Source organism: Pithys albifrons, chromosome 14 (genome assembly GCF_047495875.1).
Source record: "Pithys albifrons albifrons isolate INPA30051 chromosome 14, PitAlb_v1, whole genome shotgun sequence".
Classification (NCBI taxonomy): Eukaryota; Metazoa; Chordata; class Aves; order Passeriformes; family Thamnophilidae; genus Pithys; species Pithys albifrons.
This window is the reverse complement of record NC_092471.1, coordinates 16773725-16800926: the sequence shown is the minus strand read 5'-3', so window position 1 is coordinate 16800926 and position 27202 is coordinate 16773725. Positions and strand designations below refer to the sequence as shown.

General features: G+C 56.3%; 3 protein-coding genes across 3 annotated transcripts; 2 read left to right on the top strand and 1 right to left on the bottom strand.

Annotated features, from left to right (window-relative positions):
* Nucleotides 1-3910: 3910 nt before the first annotated feature.
* On the top strand, nucleotides 3911-9921 carry GLA (galactosidase alpha). The gene is made up of 7 exons (XM_071569374.1): nucleotides 3911-4088; nucleotides 4236-4410; nucleotides 4708-4885; nucleotides 6373-6464; nucleotides 7350-7511; nucleotides 8098-8295; nucleotides 8508-9921. The coding sequence occupies exons 1-7, from the start codon at nucleotides 3922-3924 to the stop codon at nucleotides 8769-8771; spliced, it is 1236 nt and encodes a 411-aa protein (XP_071425475.1). The 5' UTR covers nucleotides 3911-3921; the 3' UTR covers nucleotides 8772-9921.
* Nucleotides 9922-10788: 867 nt separating this feature from the next.
* Nucleotides 10789-14453, bottom strand: RPL36A (ribosomal protein L36a). Its single transcript, XM_071569379.1, has 5 exons — nucleotides 14328-14453; nucleotides 13655-13760; nucleotides 12992-13059; nucleotides 10942-11064; nucleotides 10789-10857 (listed from the first exon to the last, which is right to left on the bottom strand). The coding sequence occupies exons 1-5, from the start codon at nucleotides 14328-14330 to the stop codon at nucleotides 10837-10839; spliced, it is 321 nt and encodes a 106-aa protein (XP_071425480.1). The 5' UTR covers nucleotides 14331-14453; the 3' UTR covers nucleotides 10789-10836.
* Nucleotides 13918-27178, top strand: BTK (Bruton tyrosine kinase). The gene is made up of 19 exons (XM_071569373.1): nucleotides 13918-15460; nucleotides 18475-18656; nucleotides 18822-18920; nucleotides 19162-19230; nucleotides 19763-19844; nucleotides 21254-21382; nucleotides 21477-21544; nucleotides 22041-22222; nucleotides 22468-22530; nucleotides 22777-22831; nucleotides 23161-23243; nucleotides 23352-23479; nucleotides 23629-23703; nucleotides 24062-24233; nucleotides 24501-24717; nucleotides 25344-25408; nucleotides 25885-26003; nucleotides 26132-26289; nucleotides 26402-27178. The coding sequence occupies exons 2-19, from the start codon at nucleotides 18516-18518 to the stop codon at nucleotides 26471-26473; spliced, it is 1977 nt and encodes a 658-aa protein (XP_071425474.1). The 5' UTR covers nucleotides 13918-15460; nucleotides 18475-18515; the 3' UTR covers nucleotides 26474-27178.
* The last annotated feature ends 24 nt before the right edge of the window (nucleotides 27179-27202 follow it).

Here is a 27202-nt window from a genome sequence, read left to right as displayed (position 1 = left end):
GTCAGTCTTCCATTTCCCACACAACACTGTGGATTGGGGGGTGCATCCCAGCCACCACAGGAAGCAGCTGTGGGCACAGGACCAACAGCCATGGCCAAGTTAATTGCTGGTTTAAAAAGAAGTTAATGAAGTTAACACCAAGTTAATGGAGCTCCCAGACAGTAGAATGAGCATCATCAGCACTGGCAGCTTCCCGACAGCCTGCCAACAGCATGCCCAGGGCCAGGAGCACACACAGGTTTGGGGTAACACAGTCCCTTGCCAGCCCCTCTTTGGGGGCACTGTGTGGCTCCAAGGAAAAGTGCCCTTTCCTGGGCACTGCAGTGGCACACCAGCCAGGCCCCTAATCAATCTGCCAACCACAGAGAGCTTGATCCTGCTGGAGCTGAGCTGTGCTGTTATCCATGGCATTAGGATGTCCAGCCTCCAACCTTCCCTTCTTCCCCCTCTCCCACACTCATCCACAGCCTGGAGCTCCCATGGGGCAACGCCAGCTGTCTGAGGTTTAGCAAACCATCCCATCTGGATGGAGCAATGCCTGCAGGACAACATGTCCCACTCTGACCAGGACTCTGGGTTTGGAGCCAGGGGAGTCCTGAGCAGGCCAGGGCTGCCCCTTAAAAGTGGGGAAATGGACACAAGGGGAAAGCACTAGGAGCTGGACTGGCAGTGTGCCCTGCTGGGATGGCCATGCCAGGGGCACAGGGCTCTCATGGGACCAGAGACCCACAAGGACAGGAATCTTCCAGCACAGGGAAGGTCCAGGTGCAGAGTGGTCTGGCAGTGTGGCTGTGCCAGCACTCCAGACCTCAGCACAGCTCTGCCAGTGCTGTCCCTGCAACAGAGGAGTCCCAGTGTACCACTCTGCCACCTAAGGTGTGGCATTGCACCACAGCTTGTCACCTCCACCTGCTCAGAGAGGCTGCACCAGAGCACTGCCAAACCCCACACCACCAGGGTGACATCCACCTCACCCCCAGCATGGCTTTGGGACCAGCCTGTGCCACTCTGAGGACACCAGCAGGCACATGCAGCCCACAGGGCACCCCACAGCTCCCCAGCACAAGGGGTGTGGGTGTGCCAGCTACTACTGGGGACAACAGGACACCTGGGAAGCAACAGCAAGGGAGAGCTGGAACCTGGAGACAAGCAGAAATCAGCCCTGCAGCACTCCCAAGCCCTGGGAATAGGGGATAACTGCCCAGCTCTGCACTGTCGTTTTGCACAAGAGAAAACAAAGCCATGAGGTTTTCCAGCCCCCAGAGTGCCTTGTTTTGCCCGACTTTGAGAAATCTCCACGCTTCGGCTCCCCAAGGGGCAGGGGGAGGACCCAGGCACTGGAACAAGGAGTGATTATCAACCCACGGGCTCTGAAAGGCTTTTGTTCCCTTGATGTGCCAGAGCAGGGATCGGAGGACACCTAGCGAGATGCCTGGATGGCCCCAGCACCAGAGGCACCCACAGCCCAGGGCCACGATGGCCACAGCCCTGCAATGACCCCATCCTGCTCCCCTCCTCCTGCTGTGGTGGGGCCCACGACGAGAGCTCCAGTGGAGCTGCAGGGGCCGGTCCAGCCTCGGGAGAGGCACAGGGAAGAAGAATCAGCTCCTCACTTCCCATTTCCCACTGTTCTCACTGCTGCCTTGGCAGTGGGAACCTCCATGGCTTCCTGACAGGCCACACAAGCTACCAATGCTGACACCCCCAGCAGTGCTCACAGCTGCCTGACTCCTGCAAAAACAGGGATTAAATCCTGAGATGCTGACTGGCATCAGGAGCCCGTTACAGCAATCCAGGTTCTGCTGACACCAGTATCGCCCATTCCCAGAGGTTCTCATCTCAACTGCCAGTCAGATGTTACTGGTGCAGACAGGGCAATGCCCAGTGACTATGATTTATTCTCACAGCTGAACATGTTGAAGAGAGACCAAAATCTTTGAGTGCAAGGATCTGGATGGGCACATGTACCCTGAGCAGAGACAGGCTGGATTCAGCTCCTCAGGGTTCTCCACACACAGGCAGAGTGGCAGCAAACAGCCTGGCCATACCCCACACTCTGGATCAGCCTCTCTCCAGTGCTGGATCCAGCCCCAGGCTTCACTGAGACCCTTGGATCCTGCAAGTGCAGAGTCAGGTTCTGCAGAGACCCCTTCTCCTTCCTCACCTCCCAACCTACAGCACCATAAACCACCTGAGCTCAGGGTAGAGACCCTGCCAGCTCCAAAGTACAGCCAAAGCACCCAAGAGCCTGTGCTTCAAACACTCCACACAGCCAAGACAGGCAGGCCATGAGATGCTGTGACACCAAACTCCTCCTCATTCTCCTCCACTGCCACTGGACAGGCTGGCATGGGAGTGTTCAAGGTAAAAAGACAAAGCAAGGAAGATGAACCCAGCAGTGTCTCTGAGGGGTGAAGGAGCCCAGGCAGGTTATGAGGCTGGAAGTGACAGAGGAAGAGCACAGGGGAGGTGTTCAGAGAAGAAAGACTCATTCAGGAGCTGCTCACAGAGGTTTTGAAGCAGGGCTGAAAGACCAGAGCCAAAATCAAGCCCCAGGCCCGTGTGGTCTAACCCCCATTCCCCAGGGACCTGTGTTGACACACAGAGCACACACAGACTCTCCACTCTGCACTTGGGGCACCCCCAGTGCCACCAGACCCTGGGGCAGCTCCAGCACTGCTCAGCCCACAGCTGCAGGACCAGGCCTGGTAGCAGGGACGAGGCACACACAGAATCACAGACTCATTTAGGTTGGAAAACACCTCTGACGTCATCAAGTCCAACCTGTGACCAAACACCACCATGGCACTGAGTGCCATGCACAGTCTTTCTTTAAATACCTCCAGGGACAGTGACTCCATCATTTCACTGGGCAGCCCATTCCAATGTCTAATCATCCTTCCTGTGAAGAATTTCTTTCTGATGTCAAACTTAAACCTCACCTGGTGCAGCTTAGGACTGTGTCCTCTCACCCTGTTGTTTGTTCCCTGGCAACAGAGCCCGACCCTCTCCTGGATCCCCTCTCCTGTCAGGGAGTTGCAGAGTCTAAGAAGGTCTTCCCTGGGCCTCCTTTTCTCCAGACTGAGCTCCCCTCAGCTCCCTCAGCTGCTCCTCACAGGATGTGGGCGCTCCAGACCCTTCCCCAGCTTTATCGCCCTTCTCTGGCCTTGCTCCAGCCCCTCCACATCTTTCCTTAATTGAGTGGCTCAGAACTGGACACGGGACTGGAGGTGCGGCCCCAGCAGTGCCCAGCACAGCGGGACAGTCACTGCCCTAGTCCTGCTGCCACACTATTGCTCCTACAAGCCAGGTGCCCTTGGCCTCCCTACCCACAGGGGCACACCGCGGCGGGCACGCCGGGTCTCACCTCCCCTCCTTTCCCCTCCCCACCCGGGCGCGGCTCCCCCGACACCACCCGCGGCCGCTGCGGGCGGTGACCGACCCGACACCTGCCGGGGGGTGGGCCGGCCCGACACCTGCCGGGGGGGACCGACCCGACACCTGCCGGGGGGCGGGGCCGGCCCGACACCTGCCGGGGGGTGGGCCGGCCCGACACCTGCCGGGGGGCGGGGCCGGCCCGACATCTACGGGGGGGGGGGGGGGGCCGACCCGACACCTGCCGGGGGGGGACCGGCCCGATACCTGCCGGGGGGGGACCGGCCCGACACCTGCCGGGGGGGACCGGCCCGATACCTGCCGGGGGGGACCGGCCCGATACCGCCCCGGTCCGACACGGGCAGAGACCGGCGCGGCCGCCACGCGACGGCTCGGAGGTGGGCGGGCCGCTGAGGGCCGCGCTGCGCGGTGATTGGCGGAGAGGCGCGCAGTGCCGCGCGGCCATTGGCTAGCCGGCCAGCCCCGGCCCGCAGCCGCACGGCGATTGGCCGTGCTGTCTGTCCGTCAGAGCGCACCGGCGGGGCGATGGCAATGGCGATGTCGCTGCGCTGGGTCGCGGTGGCGGCGGCCGCGGTGGCGGCGGCGATGGCGCTGGACAACGGGCTGGCGCGGACACCGCCCATGGGCTGGCTGCACTGGGAGCGCTTCCTCTGCGCCACCGACTGCCGCAGCGACCCGCGCCGCTGCGTCAGGTACCGGGCGGGGGTGCCCCGGGGAGGGCCGGCGGCGCGGGCGGGCAGGGCCGGGCGCTCCCTCCCCGCGCTGCCCCGAACCGGCCGCTGTGCCGGTGGTGGCGATGGGGCTGCCACGTCCCCGCTCTGTTTCCCGGCCGTTCGCAGCGAGCAGCTGTTCGTGGAGATGGCGGACAGGATGGCGGCCGAGGGCTGGCGGGATGTCGGCTACGAGTTCCTCTGCATCGACGACTGCTGGATGGCCCCGACGCGCGACGAGCGCGGGCGGCTGCGGGCGGACCCGGAGCGCTTCCCCGGCGGGATCCGCAGGCTGGCAGACTACGTGAGTGCCACAGCCGTGTGGGAGCAGGGAGGGCAGGGGCGGCCGGGTGGGGTTTTCATAAAATCATAGAATCGATTGGGTCGGAAAAGACCTCCGAGATCATCAAGTCCAACCCTTGGTCCAACTCCAGTCCCTTGGCAGTCAGTGCCACGGCCAATCTCAGTTTAAAAACCTCCAGGGATGGTGAATCCACCACCTCTCTGGGCAGGCCATTCCAATGCCTGATTTCTTACCGTACCGGCCCCGCTCTGCCCCCACCTGCCCCATCCCCGGGTCTCTCCCTGTCTGCAAGCGCAGGTGCACTCCAAGGGCCTGAAGCTGGGGATCTACAGCGATGCTGGGAACAGGACCTGTGCTGGCTTCCCTGGCAGCTACGACCACTACGACCTGGATGCCCAGACGTTCGCCTCCTGGGGCGTGGACCTGCTCAAGTTTGATGGCTGCAACTGTGGTTCACTGGAGCTGCTGGCAGAAGGTAGGCATGGAATTGAGGAGCCATTCCCATGGGTGGGAATGTTCTGCGGACAGCAGCAATCTCAGGCCCAGTGTGGAGCTCCTGGGAGTTGCTTTTCCCTGAGCATACTCATTTAAGGGATTTGCTTACAAAAGCAAGTCTGAGGCTCTGTTCCCTGGTGGCCTGAGAGTTTTTACCTGCTCAGTCTCCTGGATCTCTCTTTCAAGCACAGCTTGGGAAAGGACCTTTCTCACAGCAGAGCCTGGATCATGTAGAGCACAGACACATCAGCTTGTGCTGTGGGGGATGGCTGTGCAGGCTGCTCCTCAGCTCTTAACACAGCAGCAGAGACTTTGCCGTCCTGCAGTGCCTTTACTGGAGAGCTCAGTGTTTCACACACTTAACCCTTAATCCCTGTAGTGAGGCTGTGTCAATGTGCATCAGCCTGAAGCAAGTACAGGCCATGTCAGCCATGAAAAGGGCAGCTATGAGGGCTTTTAACAGATGAAAATGAAGGGAATTATGGCACAATAATCCTACTGGGGTTTTCATTTTAAAGCACACCAGTGTCAGTATCACTTCAGAAGTTATTTGCACATGGGCTGGCAAGGCAGCAGCTGGCAAGGCTCAGTAGCTCTCTGTGCTGAGGGGGTTTGGCTACAGATTCTTTGGAAGCACAAGCAAATCCCAGTGCCACAGGAGCGGATTTGTGGGAAGAACACTATAACTAGGAAGGCACTTCTCCCTTGCCTGGGCTCTGGCTGCTGGCACAGTCAGCACCATAGTGTTTGGCAGCAGGAGTCCTGCACGAAGTCCTGTCCCTGCCTGGCAGGGAGAACCTGCCCCAGTGACAATGCCATCGAAGGCAGATGGTGGGGCATATGCCAACTGCCACAGACAGGAGCACAGCTAGCACCCTGAGTGACAGCTGAGCTGAAAGCTTCTGTTGGATCATATGTGTAACCCAGATACAATCCAGTTGCACTGAAGCAGTTCCAGAGGAGACAGCAACTTTTCACTCCCTCTCTGCCAATTAAAAGGGACTTAACAAGGCTGTCTGGGGACAAGGACAGAAAAACTAGTGCTTTTGTGTTCCTGCCCAGTCCATATGGCACAAGTGCCTCACGAGAACACACTCCTGCAACATTACCCAGCAAAGCTGCTCTGCTTGATACATACTGACTTGGATTTCTTGGGTATCTAGAGGAAAAAATGCCATACCGTAAAGCTTTCAACCTCTTCCCATGGCTGTATGTACAAAGGGATCAGCAGTCTTGGAGCAATAAGCCTTCCCTTCCAAAGCAAAGGTGTGAAGCAGCTCACCTGTCCTTGGGAGGCAGGAGACTGCACACTAAGCTCCCCTGTCCTCCCTGTGGTGTCCCAGCCACCAGAATGTGTTCAGCCTTGATTTTGCGAGAGCTGAACTGAAACCTGAACCTGTGACATTGGATTAGTTCTGCTGTGTGACCAAGGAGGTTGTGTAACCTCAGTCTGTCCTCTCCCTGTAGGTTACAGGCGGATGTCTCTGGCCCTGAACAAGACTGGAAGGAGCATTGTATATGCCTGTGAGTGGCCTTTCTACTTGAGGCCTGTGCAGCAGGTAAGAACTGTTTCTCTGGGCTTATCCTGGGGCTGAAAGTGGGAAGAACAGAAAAACAATTAAAGACTGCAAAACAGCATCCTGAGAAATTCTGTTCAGACAGAGAACAAGGCTGTAAGATGGAGGGAAAATACTTTTTCCTTTAGAGCCCTGAACTATACACCTGAGGTGAGTCATTGCTCTGCTGAAACAGATTCAGTAGAATCCTGCAGCATAAAGGCACAGCCCAGCTGGAGCATGCCAAGAAAACACAGCAGCATCCATCTGTTTTCTGTCTCCAAGGAACTAAGCAGCAAACCATTGGCAGTGCAGACACACAGCCTCAGTGTTACTCCTGGACACAGAGTGCTGCAGACTCAGCCTTACAGGCACCTCTGGGGACCAGGAGAGATGCTTTGTGACATCCTCCACATTGTTCAGTGATAGATTTCTGCCAGCCAGGGTCTGTGACCCACACGTTCCCCTCCACCTACAGCTGTGCCATCATGACAGGATGGTGCCATTCCCTCCCACTGGAATTAAATGCATTACTCACCACAGGGTGTAAACCCAAGAAATGGCAGTAATTACTGGGATATTACAGTTCAGTTCCATTGGTCCTGTCACACCCTCAGTAAAATTGTGCTGAAAGGAGTCTTCTAACAGAGCTGGTGGCCACAACTGTTGTCCCAAGGGAAGCAATAGTGTTGGATCATGGCAGACTGGAGTCACTGGGTACAAAGCTTCCTAGAGAATCAACATGCACTAGAGATCATCCTGATAGCTGGTGATGGAAGGTGTGATCCTAATTCTCCCCCAGATTACCCCTGGTCCCTCTAGCCTTGTTTACACTCTTGTTGTTGTACAACCAAGCACTCTGGCTAATCACACTCATTGCTTTGGCAGCCCAATTACACTGAGGTCAAACAGTACTGCAATCACTGGAGGAACTACTATGATGTCTATGATTCCTGGAACAGCATTAAGAGTATCTTGGAATGGACAGCACTTCACCAGGACAGCATTGTGAAGATAGCTGGGCCAGGGGGCTGGAATGATCCTGACATGGCAAGTACAGCAACACCCACCCCTCTTGAAACATCAGCAAAAAAAACTTTCCCTCAGCTGTAGGCTGAGAAGGATGGGAAGGGAGAACTGCAAGAGAAACACTGAGGGGAAGGGGTCTGATGGGACCCTGTAATCAGGATCTTGATGAGAGGGTCCTGGCTGGAAGGGGGAAGAGAACTGCAGCTACAGACAGTACAAAGGAAGCACCATCTTTATGTAATGCAGCCTCCACAAGCAGCACCAGTTCAAAACACAGGTGTGGCACTGGGGGACAGAATCCAAAGTGCTCATGTCCCACCAGGTGGGAAAACTCCTGCGAGCCAGCATTGCAAGGAAGGAATAACTTAAACACTCCCTTGCCACTTAAGGAGCTGCCTTTACTTCCACTGGTGGCTCATCCTAAATTGCCACACTAGTCATGGCTTGTTTTTCCCTGCTTGCTGGTCCTACTGGCACTCAGCCTATCTAGCCAGGCCCCAGAGGGGGCCCACCCTCAGCATCCTGTCATTTCCCAGTGCTTGGGTTGGTGGCCCAGTTTCTGCTCAGCAGGAAGCATTACTGGGCATTTTTTGTTTTCCTGTCACAGCTGGTGATTGGAAACTTCGGGCTGAGCTGGGACCAGTCAGTGACTCAGATGGCCATGTGGGCCATCATGGCAGCTCCTCTCTTCATGTCCAACGACCTGCGGCACATCAGTCCCGAGGCCAAGTGTCTGCTCCAGAACAAGGAGGTGATTGCCATCAACCAGGATGTGCTGGGCAAGCAGGGATACCAGATCCTCAAGGTACAGTGGGACCAGGCTGGGGGTGCAGTGTGGGACACAGCCAGCCAGCCAGCCCCTCAGAAAGGAGACACAGAGGGGATGGAGGTGCCCAGGGCTTGGGAACAGGAGCCCAGTGAACCTGTTTATTCCTAAAGCCTGCCAGAACACAGACATGAAGACCATCACTCCAGCCTCTACTGACCTAAGCCCCGGGTTTGTTTTCTCCTTGGCAGGACAAGAACTTTGAGCTGTGGGAGCGGCCTCTGTCTGGCCGAGCCTACGCTGTGGCAGTGCTGAACCAGCAGGAGATTGGGGGACCCCAGAACTTCACCTTCTCCCTCACCTTCCTGGGCAATGGGCTGGCCTGCAACCCAACGTGCTCCGTGCAGCAGGTCCTGCCAGCCAGCAGGGACTGGGGCATTTACAGCTGGATCTCGTCCCTGAGCGTGGAGGTGAACCCCACAGGCACTGTGCTGCTCAAAGTCATGGCACTATAGCAGGCACAATCTTTTCATAAGCCTTAGACTCTGAACTCCTTGTGCAACATCTTGTGGCAGGAAGCCCATCTCCTTCATCCAAGCAGGTGCCTTTGTTCTCTTCTCAGATGTTCATTATTTGAACCTCCAGCTTAACGTGACAAATACCCATCACTCACCAACAGGAACAGAGAAAGGGGCACTGCTCTATTGTTTACCCATTTTCTCTGGCATTTCACCCAGCTCCTTCTCCAAGGGGCCAGAATGACTCCAGCAGGGCAGCAACTCCTGTTCATGCCCACTGACACTACCAAGCAAGGACAGGCAAAGGATACACATGCAACACCTTACAGCTCACCATGAGCACTGCAGGGACAACAGGGAAAACACTCTGGCCACCTTGCTCTCTTTCTAGACCAGGGCACACAGTCCAAGAGAAGCTGCTTCTACCCAACTAAACAAACAGAACACTTCAAAGCATAGACACCTACTTTCTGACAACTCAGGGATTGGCCTAAATCATTGCACTTAGCAACTTTCTTGACAGCTGCCTGCTTAGTATAATAGGATTAAAGTAGCATGCCTTAGGACTCAGCTTTTGAGGATTTCTCCTCACCCCGGGAATCTTCCTCTCACCAGTGGCTGTCACTTCATGTGGCCACTAGAATTCCCTTCCTCAGTGAGCTGCTTTACAGAAATACCTGTGTACTTGCTTCCCACTGCTGGCAGCAGCCTTTGAATGACACAGGTCCTTCTGAGACAGGAGATGGACCATCACTTATGCAACCATCATGTACAGCTGTTCTCACCACCACACAATCAGGATTTCTTGACTGTTCTTCTGTGATGAAGCACTTTGATTAAAAGTCCCTTTAAAAGGCTAAGCTTTATCTTGTGCTGGAGGACAGTATGGTATCTGAATTAAATCAGGTTTTAGAAAACAGGCCAGTTTGTTCCAGTGACAGAAGTTTTTATGAAAGACCACTCAGTGAAGCTGACATGATGCAGCTGTACAGTCCATCCCACAGGCCAAAGCCACTGCTGCCTACAGAAGTTTGAAAATGCCCATCACATCAGCAAATACTGAATAAGGAAAAATACAGATTCTGTTACAGCTGAGTAACTGAGTATCTCAGTCACTATGGAGGTCTGAAGAGGCTTTTCTCCATCCTCCACCTCCATTTTCACAACAGGCATTCCTAGCACCTGCTAACAGCAGACTTCTACTCACAGGGAGCTGCTGCTTCACAGGGATTATCCTGTACAAGGGAAGGCTGTCCTGCAACCTGCCGTGCTCCTGGTTATGCCCATTTGAAACTTCAGTGCTGCATTTGGCCTTTTTCCTTCAAGGAAAATGCTAAGAGGAGCCAACAGGCACAGGGAAGGCAGTGGAGGCCTGTCACACAATGTGCATGGAGCTGTCCCTCACCTCTCTGAGCCACAACAGCACCTCATGGTACCTGCCTAATTACCTAATTAAGGACTGCCTAATGGTGCTCCTTTGTTCCCTGTTTGTAAAAAGGGGCCTCCAGCCAAGTGGCTGTTCAGGGGAGTGCAGGTTATTCTGGTCCCCACTGTGGTGAAACCACTGGTGGGTGCAGCAACAGGCAAGGGCTGGGAGAGGGAGAAGCCCTAACTCAGACACCTCTGCTGCTTTTTTATCAGTCATTGCTTTGTGTACCAGCAATTCAAATTCACCACAGCATTGAAGTGAAACCACTATTGCAGAGATGTGAACTGCTTTGGTGAAACAAGCTGCAGGATTTGAGAGCAGGCCCTTTTCACCTTCTACCATGAGAGGTCATAAACAAGCCTGGGGGGAAGCAACAGCACAGTTTTCACAGAGAAGTCACCGGTGCAAATACCCACCAGAGCCATTCCAAAACACCTCTTGCAAGGTAACACAGTAAGGAGATCCCAGCCATTGTCAGGGATTTTTCAAGAACCTTCAGGTTTCAAAGCAATTCTACAAACACTTTCCTTCTATGCTGTCATACACTCCCACCCCACCAACACGAGAAAACACATAAGCAATGGCTCACTCTAAATACTTTAATATGGTCCGTGATGATGAGTGGGATGTTGCTTAGAACTGGATCACCTGGCCCTGTAAGAAGCAAAAGATGCAGTGAGTTTATTCACCACTGAGTACTGCCATCCTTTCTCAGCCACTCATGGCACACAAACCTACCTTTCTCTTCTTGTCTCCTCCCAGTTCAAAGTGCTTGCACCTCTTAATTGCCAGCATCCTCTTGGACCTGCAGTTGGGCTCCACACACTCCAGCCTCAGCACAATCTTCTTGGTGGTCTTGGCCTGGGAGGAGGAGCAGAGTATCAATGAACCAAATGTCCCCAGGCAGACAAAGTGCTGCTCTCAGGAAAAGCTTCTTACCTGCAGTCCTGAAGGTTCGTTTGTTCTCTTAAAGAGAGAAACCAACACAGGCTCCCTCCATGGAAAACAAGGGGGCACTTTAAGGCTCAGTACAGTGTAACAGACCTTTATATTCACAAAAAAGGGCACTGGCAAAAGCATTCAGTGGGGAAAGGCTGGTCCTTGTAGAGATCAGCAGGGCTGGAAAAGTCTGACAGTGAAGGCACTAAGGAACACCTGTTACAGTGTGGGAGAACAGACCTACAGTGCCTGGGAGAAGTCCAGTAGAAAACTGGGCAGAAGAAATACCTGGAAGCAAAATGACTGAGAAACTCTGGAAGGAGCATTGACACAACAGGCTTATTGCAGACCTGCAGCTCCTCAGAGCTGGATGAAACCTGGAAGACTGCAGTGAGAAGAATCTAAAGCTGTGAGGGTGCTGTAGCAACTAGACAGGGCTGCTACCATCAGCTAAAAACCTTAGCCTATCATCCATACAATGCTGACTGGGAAAAAACAGAAATGGGGATGGCAATGTACAGGTGCAGAGTGCCAGCAGTGCAGCTGCTTGGTGCACCCTGCCTGCAGAAATTCTCTCTGTGAGGTGTCCCCCCTTCCAGGCACACAGTCAGCTTGGAAAACCTGCTGCCTCATTTTTCCCTTCCTGCTGGAAGAGTTCCTGTACATTTCCAGGAGGATATCAGGGTTTTCCAGCAACAAGCCAAGCATCTCTATGAGCATAACGAAACAGTTCACACAAGATAACGTATCAACACATTGGATTTTGCTTCCCTGCTGCAAATATCACAGGTTTTGCCCTTTCTCGTCTCCCTGGCAGGAGGTTCACAGATGCAGTGAGGGAAAACGAGCTGTAGGACTGCAGCCCCAGGCATCCACACTGAAGAGGAAGGATGACAGCAGCAGGTTTCTGTAGCTCACCTGTTACCAAATGTACTGCTGCCCTTCCACTGCTGCTCTGGGACTGTCAGGAAGGGCCCAGCACAGCAGGGCTCATTCCCTGGCTCAGCAATACGGATTTCCCAGGAGACAGCAGGCTGTGGGAAGGAGATGCTGTTCTGCAGCACCCCCAGGAGCTGCACTCCTTGGCTGCCATCCCCTTGTCAGTGAAGGCAGTCTCACAAACGCAGCAGAAGTTTCAGTGATAAATTACTGACACTTCCAACATTAGGAAAGCAAGCAGCAGCTCCTTTCTCTTTGCCATACCCCCCCTTGGGCAAGCAATGAAGAAAACACTCCTTCCACTGCAAGTATCTCTCCCAACAAGTCCCCACTCCCCTGCAGTATCAAGGCTCCCTGCAGAATCTGCTCTGCCAACACAGCATGAGACACCCTGCAAATGAAGGAGCATCTCCGTGAGTCAGGACAGCAAGATGAGCCAGGTACCTGAAGGGACCCTACAGGATGGAGAGGGACTATTTACAAGGGCATGGAGTGACAGGACAAGGGGGAGTGGCTTCACACAGACAGACAGTAGGTTTAGATTGAATTTTAGGAATAAATTCTTGGCTGTGAGGGTGGGCAGGCCCTGACACAGGTTGCCCAGGGAAGCTGTGGCTGCCCCATCCCTGGAAGTGTCCAAGGCCAGGTTGGATGGGGCTTGGAGCAACCTGGGCTAGTGGAAGCTGTCCCTGCCCATGGCAGGGGGCAGAATGAGATGGGCTTTAAGGTCCCCTCCAACCCAAACCACTCCATGAGTCTGTGCTGTGGAGGAGGAGCTTGCACTGCCAGCATGGGGCTGCCCCAACACATCCTCAGCAGAGCCCCACGAATCCTCCTCCAGCCAAGAACCTGGGCTGCCAGGGAGGTTTCCCATCCCTGTCCCAAGAGCAGCACTCACCCACTCACTCACCTTTTTACGGAAGATGGGCTTTGTCTGGCCCCCATAACCACTCTGCTTCCGATCGTAGCGCCTCTTCCCTGTGGGAGGAGATGGCTCTGTCAGCCAACAGCTCAGGACATGCTGCAAGCACAGCTGGTGCTTCCTAAAGCCCGGCAGATTTAGAGCCCAGCCTGCCCCTGCACAACCCACCAGGACCAGTGGCCTCCCCTCCAGCAGCCCCGTGCTCAGCCCACAACCACCACTCTTGTGATGTCCCCAGAAGTGGAACCCTTCCCTGGCTGTGCAAAGCCAACGGACACACGAGGTCGAGGGGCTGGCTGGTAAATCCTCAAAGCCAGCACTCAAAAGGGCAAAACCAAGAGCATATTCATACATTTTCTTCAGGTGATATTTGCACCCACATCACCAATGGCTGAGCTGCCGTTGTTTCACTTTCTCTCGCCTCTATTTGAATGTCCAGCACACCAAACTGCGGCCCGTGCTCAGGCAGGGCCCTCCCTCTGGGGCGGGCAGCTGGGCCCGAAACTGGTTTGGACACATCATTAAGTTTTTTTCCCTTTGTCTTACTGCTTTAGTTCCGCGGCCTTCAGGTCGCGCTGTTCCTCTCCCCGCCACAGACCCGTTTCCGCGCCCCCCGTGCGAGGCTGACCCCGGCACCGAGCCCGTCCATACCCTGCGCGTACAGCGAGTCCTTCCCCTTCTTGTACTGCGTGACCTTGTGCGGCTGGTGCTTCCCGCACTTCTTGCAGTAGGTCCGGCGCGTCTTCGGCACGTTCACCTGGCGGGGCGGGGAGAGCTCGGTCAGCGGCGCGGGACGGCACGGGACACGCGGCACGGGACGGGACACACGGGACGGGGCACACGGGACGGGGCACACGGGACGGGGCACACGGGACGGGGCACACGGGACGGGGCACACGGGACGGGACACACGGGACGGGACACACGGGACGGGACACACGGGACGGGACACACGGGACGAGGCACACGGGACGAGGCACACGGGACGAGGCACACGGGACGGAGCACACGGGACGGAGCACACGGGACGGAGCACACGGGACGGGACACACGGGACGGAGCACACGGGACGGGACACACGGGACGGAGCACACGGGACGGGACACACTGCACAGGGCACAGGGCACGGGACAGGACGGGACACAAGACACGTCCCACTCCGGGGCCCGCACCCGCCCTGCCCCACCCCACCCCTCCCCACCCCTCCGGACCACCCCGCTCCGCCATCCCGAGCCTGTCCACCGGACCCGCACCCCGCGGGGCGGATGGAGCCCGGACCGGGGCGGATGGCGGCGGATGGAGGCCAGCCCGGCCCCGCACTCACCATCTTGGCGGCGGCGGCGGCGGCCGGGAGAGAAGGCCCGATCGGAAGCGGAAACGGGTGGGAAAGGGGAGGAGTACCATAGAGAGGCGGGCACAGATTTGCGCGCCCCCTGCGGGTGGGAGGAGAGCAGGGCGGCAGCTTTGGGGGTCTGGGGGTGACTGGGGTGACTGGGTGGGGGTCCGTGGCCATGGGGGGTGTTGGGGAAGATTGAGATGTGGGTCCGTAGCTGGGCAGGGTGACAGGGGTGACCGGGGCGGGGGTCCCTGGGATCTGTGGGATGCAAGCGATGTCGGGGTGTTACAGAGATAAATGATGTGTTGGCAGAGTTGCCAAGGTTGAGGGCTTGACACACTTCTGTGATCTGAGGCCTAGGGCGAGGTTGACAGAGCTTGGAGAGAAGGGTGTACCACTGATGGTGGGCACACAGAATGCAGGATTTATGAGCCACGAGGACATTTGACAGAACTCCCAGGATAAGGAAGAAACTAATAAAGCCAACTCAGCAACTGTGCTGAATTAGCTCCAACTGGGTAACACGTAATTCCGCAGGAAGAGATCCTGACCACCAGCCCAAAAGAAGAGAAAGACTGACCATGTGGACTAGTTAACATATGAATTGATCATTAACGGATATTAAGAAGAGAACGATGTAACCGGTAGCCAATGAGCACTAACACCTTTGTTTGCTAAAATGTATGAACAGTGAAAAGGTTTGGAAGGCGCTGTGCCACCTTTGTGGATTTACCACGCAGCAAATCTGCTCAGAACTGCAAATAAACCAAACATCTCTGTGTGTGGGGATGGGCCCCTGCACAAACCACGTGAAAGAACCCGCTTTGGGACAACGCAGGGCCGGGCAGCCCAAGGACAGCCACAGGACAGCCGTGCCTGGGCGGGCACTGGCCATGCCCGGTGGCCCCACGGCAATGGCGCGGCTGCTGCAGGAGGAAACACAGCTGCTGCCTTTGAGTCACAAACCAGAAAAAGGGGAACCGAAAGGGTGGGGTTGGCCGGCCCCGTCCTTCCTCCCTGCGTGCGGCCCCGCCGTCCCTCCCCGCTCCCGCCACAGCCACCCCAACGCGCACCCGCCGTGGTGGGCGCGGGGCAGCGGCGGCACCGACCCCGGAGGGCTGGTGAGTGTGGCTGGGGCATGGTGGGAGCACCGGGGTGATGGTGCCCTGTTGGTGTGGCCATGGGGCAGCCACGGCAGCGGGAGGCTCCATGTGGCCCATCCCGGTAGCCTCGCACCTCTTCCAGCCTCCTCACGGCGCTGGGGGTGGGAGAGCTGTGCCAGGCACAGGGCACATGGTGCCAAGCTGGGAAGGCTCAGCCTTGTCCCCATGGCCTGACCAGCTCCGAGCAGGCAGCATCTGGTCAGAGGTGCAGCAGGGCAGGGAGGTGAGGTGCTCTGGGGGTGCTAGGGGCTGTGGGGTGCTCTGGAGCAGGGGGACACATGGGTGTCAGCAACCCCAGGGGTGCTCCAGAGCAGCGGGCTGGGGTGCTGACAGTGTCTCTGCCCATTCCCTGCCTGTGCCTTGTGCAGTGGGTGCTGCTGGGGTGCAGCTCTGCATTTGCTCACCAGTCTCTCCCATGCGGGAGGTTTCCTCCTCTGTCCCTCCCACCCATCAGCTTTGACACCCTCTGGGCTCCACCTGAAACATGGGGGCTGTGAAGTTTGTCCTTCCCAGACACCCTGTCACCCTTCCCTGGTGTCCTGAGCATGCCAGCCCTCTGCCAACCCCCCTCTCACCAGTGGCAAGAATGGGGCAATGGCCAGAGCCTGCCTGTGCACAGATGGCCCCAGGACCATGGTGGGACACAGCATCCAGGGCCAGCAGTGTGTGCTAGGCTGGGGGTGGTCTCAGAGCACGCTTGGCCAAGGTGTGAGTGTGGCAGGAAGTCACATTAGCTGGGGGGGGGCGGCACAGGATGTGTTTCCAGCCACCCACTCAACACCTCTGGTGTCACAGCACAGCAGTGATGGCTGCGGGGGTGAGTCCCATGGGACACCCACCGCCCCAAAAGACAGGCAGGGACAGAGTGGGTCTGGTGGCGGTGCTGGGGACAGGGAGGCTGTGCTGGGGACAGAGCTAGTGTGCCATGGTGGGGCAGAACAGCCCTCTGAGATACTGTCCTGTCCTCTCTGGTGCCATCCCAGAGGACACAGTGGGGACGTGTCCCACCTGCCTGGCACTGCTGGTGGTGATCCAGCTGCTGCAGCTGCAGGTAAAACTCCAGAGACCCAGCACTGCAGCCGGCATGGGCTGGAGCCCAGGACCACTCTGAGCCCCTGTGTCATGCTGGGAAGGGCAGTGGGAGCCCTCCTGCTCTTGGGAGGCAGGACCAGCAGCCACATTTTGTAGGGAAACTGAAGCATGGGGCTACCGGGGGGTACTGGGGTCACTCTGGGCTCCCCCACCACCCCACCAGCAGTCTAGGGGTCAGCAGCCACCCCACCCCCCTGTCCTGTTCCCAGCAGGGACCCCAGGTCCCTCCTCCTTAAGGCCTCGATCAGCTCTCAAACACTGCTGCTTTTCCTAAAAGACTCTGATAACTAATTTTTTTATTTTAAATTTAAAAAAAAGCAAATTGAGGGTTTTTGACAACTTAAACAAGCTGGAAAGGCCTGAGCTGTAAGCACCACAGGGAAGGGAAGAGGGAAGGAAGAGGGAATCCTGGGAGGGGGGAGCCCTGCTTGTCCCCAGCCTCTCTCGGGACAGTGGGCAGGGTCAGTGCTGCAGCAGCAGGGCCTGTGCTGGGAGGGTCTGGGCATTGCCAGCAGATGTGGGGGATGCCCCTGCTCCTGCCCCTGGAGAGACATGAGTGAGACAGAATTCTGGCATCTCTGATCCCAACCTGATCCCTGCTGTGAGTGTGCTGATGCCTGTCTCCTGCATGGAGTGAGTGGGTGGGCTATACAGCTCGGGAGTGGGGGGCTGAAGCCCTGACTCTGGCGCATCTCTGAGCCTCCCCCAGAGGAGACAGGCTGTGGGGACCAGGGCAGAAAAACAACTTCTCCCAGTTTGCCCTCCAAAGCTGAGTTTGCAGGAGAAAAAAGGGAACAAAGTGTAGGTGAAGGGGAAGCAGGGAGTGTAGGTGGTCATGGCAGGAGACATGGAGCAGGGCTCAAGGGGATCACAGTTCAGAAGTGGCTCCACGCAGTTCACTCATCAGCTCTCCATTAGGTCCAGACTGAAATCAGGTGTTGGTTACAGCCCACAGCTACAGCCTCCGAGCTCTGGGGGGTGCTGGAACCTTCTGGCTGTCACAGCTCCTGGATACAGCATGGAGGAGCAGAGTGAGAGTGGGGCTGGGATGATTTCCAACCCCTGAAGGCAAGGCAGCAGTGGGAAGCGGGGCAGCAGTGGGATGCAGGGTTCGCATCTGAGCCCTTTCCTGCCCCAGCCTTCCCTGAAGAGGCTCAGGACAACTTCACTGAGGAGGGCTAGGGGAGGATTTGGCCCCTCTGTCTGCTGGCCAGAGGCAGCTCTTGAAGCCTGGCCTCCAGCAAGTGCTGCTCACAGGGAAGGAAAGGGGGTTGAGCATTGTCCCTGCACTCCTGCAGGGTCCATGGACACAGAGAAGAAGGATAACTTTAGGGCTACTCCATGCTCTTGACAGCACAGCACTGTGACTATTCAGGGCCAGCACCTGCCCACAATGTTTTTAGGGACTGGCCTCCCGTGACCACCCCTTGTGCACTGCCAAGTCAGCACGTCCCCAGCACAGAGTGGCAGGAGGAAATGGCCCACGCAAGTGCACATGCAGTGTTGGAGGGGAGGAGGCGCCTGCGGGGTGTCACTGCTCGGGCTCTGCGCTCCTCCCCGGGGATATGCTGCTCACAGCTTCTCCCTATCCCTCCTTCTCCAGTTTTCTGTCCCTCTGCACATCCTGGGGGCATCTTCAGCATCCAGCAGGAGCAGAAGTTATCCGGGTGGTGGCTCAGTTTGCAGCCTGGTGTGGGAGAGGGGCGAGGAGAGGTCACATCACAAGTGACCCACACTGACCTGTCCCCACACCTCTGCGGCTGGTTCCCCCACCGTGGGGGTCCCAGGATCCCCTGCCCACCCTTTGGGCAGGGAGGAGAGTGCATCTGAGTGAGGTTTTAGGCTGAGCAAGTGCCCTGTCAGCGTTGTCTTGCCCACAGCAACCTGGTGAGCACAGCACAGAGAAGGCTGGGGGGTTGACATGGCCAGTGTCCTCCTGGAGAGCATCTTCCTGAAGCGCTCGCAGCAGAAAAAGAAAACTTCTCCCCTCAACTTCAAGAAGCGCCTGTTCCTGCTGACAGAGAGCAAGCTGTCCTACTACGAGTATGACTTTGAGCGGGGGGTGAGTCTGCAGCCACAGGGGCTGTGCCATGGCAGTGTCCGGGGATCTCCAGCTGTCCCTCGCCAGCACCTGGCACAAGGGGTGGTTGGAGGGGGACAGGGGTTGGTTTGAATGTCTCCAGGTCTCCCCCTTGGTGACCATTCGAACCAAGCCTGTTTCTCACAGCGCCGGGGCAGTAAGAAGGGCTCTGTGGACATTGAGAAGATCACCTGCGTGGAGATGGTGGCACCTGAAAACAATCCTCCGCCCGAGCGGCAGGTCCTGGTGAGGAGAGTCCCAGGGTTCCTGCATCTGTCCTCCTGTCCCCTCACTGGGGCAATAGGGAGGGCTACCCTTCCTTGGGATGGTGGTAGTGGGGAACAGCCCTCTTGGCATGGGGGGCTCTGCCCATACCATTTCCGGGGTAAGGCTTGATACAGAGCAGGGGACACCAAAGGCTGTGGGTCCCAGGGGACATGCCAGCAGCTGAGCAGAGGATGCCAGTGTCCATCTCTGCCTCTTCCAGAGGAAAGGAGAGGACTACAGCAACATGGAGCAGATCTCAATCATCGAACGGTTCCCCTACCCCTTCCAGGTGAGTCCTCACTGTATCCCTTTCCTGGGCCATGCAGGGGGTTATGAGGACCCCAGAGGGACCTGGGGTCAAACATGGCATCACTGCCCCAGTGCCAGGTGTCACTCAGCTGTTTGGGGACACCCTGCTGCTATCCACACTGCATAGGGCAGCCAGGTGAGCCTCTCTGAGCCTGAGGCAGCTCTGTTTAAGAGGGCTGCTTAGATGGAAACCTGCTTCTGAGCTCTGTCCTGCTTCTCTCAGTCCCCTAGAGGCATGCTGTCTGCCAGCTGCCCACTCAGCCCCCAGCCCAGCTGCCTGCCCCTGCTGGCACCCAGTATGGCCCCCAGCACACTGAAAGTCAGAGAAGGAAGTGGAAAGTCTCGGGGGAGGGGGCTTATTTATAACCTCTTTGTCACGGTCCCCTGAGCACCGTGTGGAGCTGGCAGATACCAGCACGGGCTTGCTCTGCAGTGGCTGCTGAGGGTGACCACGAGTCTCAGCAGCCCACGTGAGCCCTTCAACTGGAGTACTGAAGTGTGTGGTCCTGCAGGTGGTATATGACGAGGGGCCCCTCTACATCTTCTCCCCGACGGAGGAGTTGCGGAAGCGCTGGATCCATCAGCTGAAGAGCGGTGAGTCTGTGGGCTCTGCAGCTCACTTGGAAGGCAAACAAAGGCTGACCCAGAGCACCACACTTCCAGGGGCTTGCTGGCTCATGGATATGTATTCCCATGTCTGTGGAGGAAGGAGCTACTCCTGCTGGGGGGGTGGACACTCGCCTCTGCCAACCCCTGACTTCTGCAGCACCACAGCTACCTCAGCTGGGGCTTCTTGCCCTCTCACAAACCTGCTCAGAAATTATTGAGGGCAAGAGGAAACAGCAGATGTGGCCACACAGGTGTACTGCCTTGCAAGGTGAGGGTTGAGTGCCCAGTGGTTTAGGAAACATGGACAAGTCTGCTTGGAGCCAGGGAGCATCCTTCCCAACACATCCTAAGCCTTGCTCAGAGGTGCTGAGCTAATGCTCAGCTGTGTTGGTGCTACCTTGCCAAGCTGAGAGTGTGTTGAAGCAGTGCTGCCAAGGGGCTTGGGTCAGCCAAAATCTGCTGGAGCTGCCTGTATGCGTGTCTTGGGGGATGTGTGTGTGTATTTTTTTGTGGCTTTGTGCTGGTGGGGTGAGATTAGCTGCCTGAACTGACACAGGGAAGTTGGCTCCAGCGAGGCGGAAGAAGAGCACGCTGATAACAGGGAAGTCACTTATCTCACAAGAGCCCTGCTGCTCTGCCCTGACAGGCAGCCAGCCCTCTCCCCACTTCCCTGCTATGGGAGGAGGGTTGTTGTGGCAGCTGAAGTCAGTGTAAAATCCACAGGGAAAACGGGAGAGAAAATGCTGCTCATTTGCTGCTGGGATGTCCTCATCCAGAAAAGGGGCTCTCTGCACCCCATGGAGCTGCTGTGGGCCAGCCCTGTGCTGTGGCAGTGTTTAGGCACATCCAGTTGTCCCTCTAGACTGGAGAGAAGCTGTTTGGTCCCTGCCTGGCAAGAGAGTGGTCTCCCAGCAAGGGAAGTCTCCAAGCAGGCAGGGGATGATAGCATTGCCCACCTCTCCCCATGGACAATCCAGGCACAGCACTGGCCTTCCTCACCACTTCTGGAGAGAAAAAAGGGGCTCAAAAGAGCTGTGAACCATGGGCCTCAGCAGCCTTGGGGGTTGCTGGATCTTTCAGCTGCCAGGAGGGCCAGTCACAGCCAGATTTCCTTTGCAGAGCTGCTCAAGAGCTTTGATCAAATCTGAGAGGTGAGCCTGGCCCTTCCTGAGCTGGAGGCTTTGTGGCATTGGGGATTTTACAGCCACAGCTCTGAAATGAGGGTAACAGAGGGAAACCTGAATAGCAGGGCCACAGAGGACTGTGTCAGTAGCACAGCTGAGGGTGGAATGATTTAATAGGGCTGACTGTCTGCACTCAGTGAGCAGAGAGCTCTCTGCACAAGGCTGGGGACATATCCCTGTGTCACACACATCTTTCCTCCTCTGCCACAGTGATTCGGTACAACAGCGACCTCGTTCAGAAGTATCACCCCTGCTTCTGGATCGATGGCCAGTACCTGTGCTGCTCCCAGACTGCCAAGAATGCCATGGGCTGCCAGATTCTGGAGAGCAGGAATGGCAGTAAGACACTGGGCACCCTCCCACTGCCTCAGGGACCACCACAGTGCAGCACTGGGGATCTCTTCTCACCTTAGTCCCTCCCTCTGTTCTGAAGGTTTAAAGGCTGGGCGGTCACATCGCAAGACAAAGAAACCTCTTCCCCCAACTCCTGAGGAGGACCAGGTAAGGGCCAGCGCCAGCATGTGGGTTGGCTCCAGGATATTTGAGAAAAGGTCTGCCTGGGAAAAGCCAACATGTTCAGTGACTGCTCAGGGATGTACAGGCCAGGACTCTGCTTTGGGGAGGGATGTCAAGGTGGTGTCCTAAGGGAGAAGGAGCTTGAAACAGGGGATGGACCTCAAAGACCTGTAGGAAAGTCATGATCTCAACCCTGAGGTTCCCTGGAGGAGCTGGGAGGATAAAGCCCTGATGTAGGCTGAAAGAGTCACAGGTTAAGGATAAGGTAGGGAGAAAACACTTGTCTTTTGTGATGACATGGAGAAATGTTGTGATAAAAGGTGCTGCAGGAGGATTTTGGTCTCCTGGTGGAGACAAGTGAGAGCTGAGACAAACACTGCACTGACCTGGCCTGAGACCATTGCCCTGCTAGGCCTGGGAAGGGTCTCCCCTGGTGTGTCTCAGTCTCACCATGTCCCATGCTCTCCCTCTCTGTGGGAAGATGATGATGAAGCCTCTGCCTCGTGAGCCAGCCCCCAGCACAGCGGGTGAGATGAAGAAGGTGGTGGCCCTCTACAACTACCAGCCGATGAATGCACAGGACCTGCAGCTGCAGAAGGGCGAGGAGTACTTCATCCTGGAGGAGAACCACCAGCCCTGGTGGAAAGCTCGTGACAAGAACGGGTAAGAGCTCCCATTGCCCATGGCACTCACTCTGCAGTGGTGCCTGTCCTCGGGCACTGGTGGGCAAACACACCCCTTCGTGAGGGAGGCTGCAGCAGGCTGGGTATCAGCCCTCCCCACACATGAACGCAGGTGGGTTTGCACCAAGGTTTTTGAGCCCATTTCTACTCAGCCTCCTAGGACAGGAACACCCCTTACCCCTGGCATCCTCCATCAGTGGGTAACCAGCTCCTTTTCTCCTGCAGGAGGGAAGGATATATCCCCAGCAACTATGTCACTGAAGCCAGCAATTCCCTGGAGATCTTTGAGTAAGAGAAGGCACAGGGACCTGGCGAGTTGCACTTGGTTGGAGCCTTTTTCCATTCAGTTTTCCATTCAGTTCTGTTAACCCTGGCTGGGTTGCTCTCCCTCCTGCACACCCTTTGGGAGCCTCCAGCCCCATGGCAACCCTGTGGTGCTCTCTGCACCACTTGTTCTGGCTGGTCCAGGGTCAGACTGGGCTGGAGACAGTGGTGGCTGCGGGGATTTCCCTGATGGCTGTGTCCCTGTTCCAGGTGGTACTCAAAGAATATCACACGGAGCCAAGCAGAGCAACTGCTGAAACAAGAGGTAAGCGTTGCTTCCTGAGGCTGGGTCTGTTCTACACACCAGCCCTCTGTGGGCTGTTCTCACATTTTTTCCAGCATGGGACCAACCCTGGCTTGTGCTGGGAGGGGAGTGTTGCCTCAACAGCCTCAAGAAATTTTTCTATCCCAACGTGACCTCCTCCAGGCAGCCACTTCAGGAGGTGGCCCCAGAGGCAGGGACTGGAAGTAGGACTCTTCTGAATCACTGCACCTTCTTCCAGTCGTGCTGTCATCTTCACTCACTTCAAGTCTTGCCTGTTACATTCACATCTCCCAGCAACCACCCAGTGCCCTTTCCCCCTTGTGTTTTAGGGTAAGGAAGGGGGCTTCATAGTCCGAGACTCTACCAGCAAGACAGGGAAATACACTGTCTCCGTCTATGCCAAGTCCTCTGTGTAAGTAGATCTAACAGCAGCCTGTTCCTCCCTCAGAGGGTCCCCCCCACGCACCCCTCATCCTCTGCCTGTCCTCCCCACACCACTGACCCCCTGCACTCTCTCCAGAGACCCCCAAGGTACGATCCGCCATTACGTCGTATGCTGCACCCCCCAGAACCAGTATTACCTGGCAGAAAAGCACCTGTTCAACAGCATCCCAGAGCTTATCACATACCACCAGCACAACTCTGCAGGTCAGTGTCTGCAAGGCAGAGTGAAGGCAGCAGTGGTTTGACTGACACCATGGTACCCTCACCTTCCTGCACTGAAGGCAGGAGGTTCGTGTTCCTGCTGGAATATGGCAGGCAAGTATAGTGTGGCAATCCCCATCTTTGTTTTTCAGGGCTCATATCCAGACTGAAGTACCCTGTGTCTCAGCACCAGAAAAGTGCTCCTTCCACAGCTGGCCTTGGCTATGGTAAGCCAGCCTGAGCTACTTTACAGTTCCCTGGTTGCAGGGTCTGTCTCTACTGGCAGCAACTCTCCTGGATTGGGATCCAGGCTGTCCCATGGCAGTAGGGCTCAGAGCCTTCCCAGGAATCACTTCCCTACACTCCCTTGCCCTCTGGTGACAGTACTGACCAAGACACTCCACAATCTACCTTGCTCCCCATCCCCTGGAGGGACAGGTCTCAGATTTTGTGGATTTTTTTGCGGATAGTTTTTCAGGCAGCAACTGCTTGTGAGCTTTTCTTGGGTGTACTAGATCAGATGACTGGAAGCCCCATGCAGGGAGGTCACCTGCACCTACATAATGCTCACACTCTCTACCCTAGGGTCATGGGAGATTGACCCCAAGGACCTGACCTTCCTGAAGGAACTCGGGACGGGGCAGTTTGGCGTGGTGAAATACGGAAAATGGAGAGGCCAGTACAATGTTGCCATCAAGATGATCAGAGAGGGTTCCATGTCAGAGGACGAGTTCATAGACGAAGCCAAAGTCATGATGTAAGTAGTGAGCACAGTGCAGGTCAGTGCTGGGTACACCTTGTCAGGATGGCTGCACTCCTGGGTGGTGGGAAGGGACAGTCTTGGGCAGTCCCACACTCTGCAAAATGCATCCAAGAACCCACTGACTTTTCTGATTCCTTGGTGAGTTCTTCTACTGTCAGCTGGGCCTGGAACACCTTCCCTTCAAAACTCTCTTTATTCACAGGTGCTCCTTTTGTTGCTTGGCCTTCTAGATGCTCAGAATTGCCCTTGTCCCCAACACAGGAACCTGTCTCATGAGAAGCTGGTGCAGCTCTATGGTGTCTGCACTAAGCAGCGTCCCATCTTCATCATCACTGAGTACATGGCCAATGGCTGCCTTCTGAACTTCCTGAGGGAAACCCGGCAGCGGTTCCAGCCCACTGAGCTGCTGGAGATGTGCAAGGATGTCTGTGAAGCTATGGAGTACCTGGAATCCAAGCAGTTCCTGCACCGAGACCTGGTAAGGCTGTGGCTGAAGGACACATGTCCAGCTCAGCAACAGCCACATATCCTAGACAGGGTCTAGTTCATCAATGAGAGGCAGCTCTGCACCCTCCTCTGCAGAACATCCCTCTAAGCTTCCCTGCACACCCATGGGTGGAATGCTCTGCAATTCCTTCTCTGCAGGGAGTTAGACACTGCAGAAAGAGCAGGACTAGGTAGTTTTCCAGGAGACAGGAAATGCATCATGGCTGGGGCAGGGTTTGTGTTCAGCAGCACAGGCACTATCACTGGCTCAGTCATGGAGTGACCTCCTCTTGACCCCCATGGAAAGCTGAGCTTGCAGTTTTTCAGGCTTTGGGCTGGCATTGCCAATTTGCCATCCTGCCATTCCTGATCTCCTGATGCTGCTCTGTTCAGTCAAAATACCACCAGGGAAATCACCCCTCCACGGATAAAGAGGATGCTTGGAGGGCTTTTGCTCTCTTTGCTGAGGACTTTGTAGCTTGCCCCATCCAGGTGAACTTAAAAGACAAAGTGAGGTGAAGTGTTAAGTAGGTGGGCATGAGATTAAGTTCAGCTGGTACAGGGGGTAGGAGAGGCAATAGCAGGTAGGAGTAACTGCCTCCATCTCTCCATCCACAGGCTGCTCGAAACTGTTTGGTGAATGACCAAGGAATTGTGAAAGTGTCAGATTTTGGTCTTTCCAGGTCTGGTAGACATGTCTGTGTCATTTTTCTGTCTCAATCCCCCATCTCCTCCTTCAGTCAATTCTACACTTTAGTCTTTGTTCTCACCATCCTTTAGCTCTGCTTTCCTATTGTCTTCTCCTGTCTTTCCATTTCATCTGCCCAGCTCAACCTTCTGCCTCTCCATTTTCCATGATCCCTTTCTTACTTCCCCAGACCCTTTCCCCCTTCTCTTTGCATCTTCTTTCCTTTCCTGGCTGCAGCTTTCTCTCCACATCACCACTTTGCTGTGCTTCTGTGCCACACTATCCCTTCCCCAGTCTTAACTAACACATATTCATTTGCTAAGGGAAATTTTTGCCTACTGAAACCCACAATGAGTCCAACCCCTGGTCACTCAGAGCTGCCCACTCCTTTCCTTTCAGGCTTGGTGGGTTGCATGGTGAAGTGAAATGTGAAAGCCAAGACAGGCACTCTGACCCATTTATCTTCTGCAGGTACGTTCTAGATGATGAGTACACAAGCTCCATGGGGTCAAAGTTTCCAGTGAGGTGGTCACCTCCCGAAGTGCTTCTGTACAGCAAGTTCAGCAGCAAGTCTGATGTCTGGTCCTTTGGTAAGAGCACAGCATTAATGATTTGGAGGTCAGGAAGAGCACTCCAACTACAGTGAACCCCTCTGCAAACCAGGTTGGGGCACAGGTGCTTCCAGGCCATGAGCTCTCCCTGCCATTCCCTCCAACAGGCGTTCTGATGTGGGAAGTTTACTCCCTGGGAAAGATGCCTTACGAGAGGTTTAACAACAGCGAAACAACAGAGCACGTCATCCAAGGGCTGCGCCTGTACCGGCCACAGGCGGCCTCGGAGCGAGTCTATGCCATCATGTACAGCTGCTGGCACGAGGTGAGTGGATCTCACCCCCCCAGACCCCCTCCAGCCACCCCGGTGGGGCAATGGGGCTCCCAGGGGGCAGCTAGGGTGGACATGGGCTCCATCACTCCTTCTTGCCCAGCAGAAGGCCGAGGAGCGCCCCACCTTCACTGCGCTGCTGGGCAGCATCCTGGACATCGCCGACGAGGAGTGCTGACCGTGGGCACTGCCTGCTGACCTGCCCAGCAACAGCACTGCCTGCCTGGACAGACCCATGTGTCAGGCGGCACCGTGGTCACAGACATGGCGTGAGGGTACCAGGGACCTGGGGGGCCCCCACGGACCTCCATCACTGCCCCAGGGCTCCATCATCACCTGGAACCCCATCACCACCCTGGAGCCCCATTACAGCCCCAGAGCTCCATCACCATCCTGGAACTCCACCACATCCCCAGAGCTCCATCACCACTCTGGAGCTCCATCACAGCCCTGGGGCTACATCACTGTCCCAGAACTTATTCACCATCTTGGAGCAACATCACTGCCTCAGGGTTCCATCACACCTCCGGAGCTCTCTTACATCCCTAGAGCTCCAACACTGCCCCAGGGCTCCATCAGCACCCTGGAACTTCATCACGGCCCTGGAACTCCATCACATTCCCGGAGCACCATCACTTCCTGGAGCTCCATCATCCCCGGAGCACCATCACTGCCCTGGAGCTCCGTCACATCCCCGGAGCACCATCACCATCCTTGGAACTCCACCACTGCCCTGGAGCAAAATGACATCTCCAGAGCCCCATCCCAGCCCCGGAGCTCCATCCCAGCTCCGGAGCCCCAACCCCCTCCCAGAGCTCCATCACCCCAGGAGCACCATCACACCTCCGGAGCTCCATCACCCCCGGATCCCCATCCCAGCCCCGGAGCTCCATCCCCCCCGCAGCCC